At 47.1% G+C, this 4,548-nt stretch overlaps 1 protein-coding gene across 2 annotated transcripts in view; it reads left to right on the top strand.

Annotated features, from left to right (window-relative positions):
- Positions 1–4,238: 4,238 nt before the first annotated feature.
- The window catches only part of uba2 (ubiquitin-like modifier activating enzyme 2), a 51,419-nt gene continuing 51,109 nt past the window's right edge, over positions 4,239–4,548 (top strand). Inside the window, exon 1 of one of the 2 annotated variants that reach the window (XR_006314067.1) lies at positions 4,239–4,419. Coding sequence is in view for 1 of the 2 variants with exons in the window: in XM_043706516.1 (XP_043562451.1) it covers positions 4,282–4,419 (138 nt within the window). In the remaining variant the exon portion in view is untranslated. The remainder of the gene's footprint in view (positions 4,420–4,548) is intronic. The other variant, XM_043706516.1, reaches the window with a different exon arrangement.

Here is a 4,548-nt window from a genome sequence, read left to right on the forward strand (position 1 = left end):
GCTGCCTGACCTGCTGCGCCTTTCCAGCAACACATTTCAGCTCTGATCTGCAGTCCTCACTTTCCCCTTATGAGGATGTTGCCTGGTGTGGAAGGTGCTAGCTATGAAGAGAGATTGAGTAGGTTAGGTTTATTTTCATTAGAAAAAAGGAGATTGAAGGTGGACCTGATTGAGGTTTATAAAATCATGAAGGGTATAGACAGGGTGGATAGAGACAAGCTTTTTCCCAGGGTGAAGGTCACACTTTCAAGATGACAGGTAGAAAGTTTAAGGGGGATACGCGCAGCAAATACTTCACACAGAGGGTGGTGGGCATTTGAAATGCGTTGCCAGCGGAGGTGTTAGAGGCACGCACGGTAGATTCATTTAAGATGCATCTGGACAGATACATGAGTAGGTGGGGGAGTAGTGGGATACATATGCTTAGGAATTGGGCGACAGCTTTAGACAGTAGATTTGGATCGCCTCAGGCTTGGAGGGCCAAAGAGCCTGTTCCAGGGCTGTAAAGTTTCTTTGTTCTTTATTGTCATGTGTACCCAAGTACAGGAGTACAGTGAAAAGTGTACAACATTGGCACACACAGCACCATCTTAGGTACAAAGGTACCTAGGTAAAAATCATAGATACAAGTAAAATGTAGAGAAACAAAATTAAAAGTAAAGCTTTACCAAAGTTCTTAGTATAAGTAGAAAAATAAAGAAATACAGTTAAAAGTTCTGGATGTAAGTTAGCTCCCTGAGCTGTAAGGTTCATTTTCAGACGTTTCGTCACCATACTAGGTAACATTATCAGTGAGCCTCCGATGAAGCACTGGTGGCATAGCCTGCTTTCTATTTATGTGGTTAGGTTTCCTTGTGTTGGTGGTGTCATTTCCTATGGTGATGTCATTTCCTGTTCTTTTTCTCAGGGGTGGTAAATGGGATCCAAGTCAATGTGTTTGTTGATAGAGTTCAAGTTAGAATGCCATGCTTCTAGGAATTCTCGTGGATGTCCCTGTTTGGCTTGTCCTGGGATTGATGTGCTGTCCCAGTCGAAGTGGTGTCCTTCCTTATCTGTATGTCAGGATACTAGTGAGAGAGGGTCATGTCATTTTGTGGCTAGTTGATGTTCATGTATCCTGGTGGCTAGTTTTCTACCTGTTTGTCCAATGTAGTGTTTGTTACAGTTCTTGCAAAGTATTTTGCCAATGATATTAGTTTTACTTGTCTGTGTAGGGTCTTTCAAATTCATTAAGCTGCTGTTTTCGGGTGTTGGTGGGTTTGTGGACTACCATGATGCCACATGGTATCGGTGGGCCGAACGGCCTATTCAAGTGTTGGACTGTTCACTGTTGACTGTCTATGTGTTGAATAATGTAATGGAGCAAGTGGGATGGCGGAGTGAGATAATGCAATCCATATAAACCATGATAGTGTACTGGCTGTGGTTAGGTGAACTGGCTATGCTAAATTGCCCGCCGTGTTAGGTGAAGAGGTAAATGTAGGGGAATGGGTCTGGGTGTGTTGCTCTTCGGAGGGTCAGTGTGGACTTGTTGGGCCGAAGGGCCTGTTTCCACACTGTAAGTAATCTAATCTAATCTCATCTAACATGGATAAGCAAGAAGCCACAAGTCTGGAATGAGCTTGTGAAGGGAAAGGTCTTAGACACGACACTAGAGCCGAGCACATACAGACGTCAGTGAAGGTGCAGTACTGGGAAAAAGGGGCTGCAAAGTAGTCATTAGATATAAAAAACAAGCTGCTTCAGAGACAGTGTCAATACTGACACTCAGCCAGGCCAGTATGGCCTTTTGCCCGAAACATTGATTTTCCTGCTCCTCAGATGCTGTGCTTTTCCGTCACCACTCTAATCTTGACTCTGATCGCCAGCATCTGCAGTCCTCATTTTCGCTCAGTATGTCAATGTGCAGGCAGCAATGTTGACTAATTTCACCGGATAAAGCAAAAGGCACTATCAAAAATAAAGTAACTTTGCATCCAATTAAGGTTAGTATTTACATTATTAAGGGTGTAAAAGGTCCTGTCTGAGGAGCTGTTGTGAATATCTGCAGTGCATCTTGGAGATAAAGTTAAAAATCACACAAAACCAGGTTATAGTCCGACAGGTTTACTTGGAAGTACTACTTTCAGAGCATTGCTCCTTCATCAAGTCATTGCAGATGACCTTCACTGGCTGGTGGTAATATGTTGGAAAGTCATGATTTGGAGATGCCAGTGTTGGACTAGGGTGTACAAAGTTAAAAATCACACACCACCAGGTTATAGTCCAACAGGTTTATTTGGAAACCCACAGAGAGTAGTCACTGAAAAAACTACACAGTGATATCAATGAGTTTCATCCCACCATCAAACTCAACATGGACTACTCTCTTACTATCTGTCTCATTCTTGGACACATGCATCTCCATCAAGGATGGACACCTCAGCACCTTACTCTCAGCAAACCCACAGAAAACCTCACAATGCTATACTTCTCCAGCTTCCACCTGAAACATATTAAAACAGCCAATCCCAATGCATACACAGGATCTGTTCAGATGAGGAGGAATGTGACGGACACTTGGAAGTACTCAAGGATGCCCTCATAAGAACGGGGTACAATGCTCAACTCATCGACCGCCAGTTCCAACATGCCACAGTGAGGAACCGTAACGACCTCCTCAGGAGACAGACACGAGCTGCAACCGACAGGGTACCCTTCATTATCCAGTACTTCCCAGGATCTGAAAAAGTATGCCATGTTCTTCATAGCCTGCAACACATTATCAATGATGATCAGTACCTCGCCAAGACCTTCCCCAAACCTCCACTTCTCGCCTTTAAACAACAATCATTGTTCGTAGCAAACTGCCCAGCTTTCAAAACAACTCCATACAACCCTGTCATGGTAGACGCTGTAAGACATGTCAGAGTGTGGACATGGGCACCAACATTGCGCACAGGGACATCTCCCACCATGTAAGTGGCAGGTACTCATGCAACTCAGCCAACCTTGTCTCTCTCACATGTTGCAGGCAAGGATGTCCTGGGGCATGGTACATTGATGAGGCCAAACAGAGGCTATGGCAACGGATGAATAGACACCACACGACAATCAACAGACAGGAGTGTTCTCTCCCAGTCGGAGAACACCAACGGTCTGGGACATTCGACCTCAGACCTTTGGGTGATTTCCTCCAAGGCGGACTTCGGGTCAGGCAACAACAAAAAGTGGCCGAGCAGAGGCTGATAGCTAAGTTCGGTAGCCATGGGGATGGCCTCAACCGGGACCTTGCGTTCATGTCACACTACAGGTGACCCCACTGCACTATACACACACAGAGACAGCCATACACAGACACTCCTACAGACACACACTTACGCAGACCCTCTCTCATATGCTCACACATACACTCCCACACTCCCCCTCTCAATACACCCACATACACACATACACATATACGTTTGTGGGGTGAATTTCTATTTGCAGATTTGTATTTTACTTTGCTCAAAACTGCATGAATCCATGTCAGATTCTATAAATCCATTTTTTTAGATTAGAATCAGTCTGACCACAGACAGTCTCACACAGGACAGCTCGCATCTTCAATGCATTATCTGGGCTGACATGACACCAATTGTTAAAGTTCACTTGAGAACGTAACTTTTAACAAAAGTTTTTAATTTACATATGAATGAACTGAAACCAACATGTTCATTCTAAAAGATGAGAGACTTAACAAACAATCGAGTTCTTTTTCAATATAGAATTTCAGTTACATTACACTGCAAACTTTTGCTATAAATTCTGTGTCTTACAATCTTATACTCTACAACCATCTGATGGAGCAGAGCTCCAAAAGCTAGTGCTTCCAAATAAACCTGTTGGACTATAACCTGGTGTTGTGTGATTTTTAAATACGTTGGGAGGGCCGGTTCCAGTGACGGTCGGTGGCACTTTGTTGGGAGGACCGCAGCCCAGAGACAGTGGGTGGTGCGATGTTGGGAGGACCACGGCCCGGACATGGTGGGTGGCGCTGTGTTGGGAGGGCCGGGTCCAGTGACGGTGGGTGGCACTGTGTTGGGAGGACCGCAGCCCAGAGACAGTGGGTGGTGCGATGTTGGGAGGACCACGGCCCGGAGATGGTGGGTGGCGCTGTGTTGGGAGGACCGGGGCCAGTGGCCGGGGGTGATGCAGTGTTAGCAGAGCCCATTTGGTGGCGCTGCCTATGGAGGCCGCTGCCCAGCCGTCGGTTTTTCTCGGCGAGCGCTGCCCGGCCCCGGGGCCCTTTGGTTCAACAACATGGCGCTTGTGGGTCCAGTCTCCCGCGCTCTGTCTGAGCGGTTGTCCCGGTGCCGGCTGTTGGTGGTAGGTGCGGGCGGCATCGGCTGCGAGCTCCTCAAAAACCTGGTCCTCACCGGCTTCAGGGATATCGAGGTGGTAAGGAGCGAACCTCCGAGGCTGATGCATGACCGAGCCGACCTGGGAGCCGGGGGCAGGCTTTCGGGCCTGCGCTTCGCTTCGGAACTGAACCTGGGATTCGGAGCGCGGGGGAGGGAGGGGGGAGAG

The sequence above is a fragment of the Chiloscyllium plagiosum genome, chromosome 17 (genome assembly GCF_004010195.1).
Source record: "Chiloscyllium plagiosum isolate BGI_BamShark_2017 chromosome 17, ASM401019v2, whole genome shotgun sequence".
NCBI lineage: Eukaryota > Metazoa > Chordata > Chondrichthyes > Orectolobiformes > Hemiscylliidae > Chiloscyllium > Chiloscyllium plagiosum.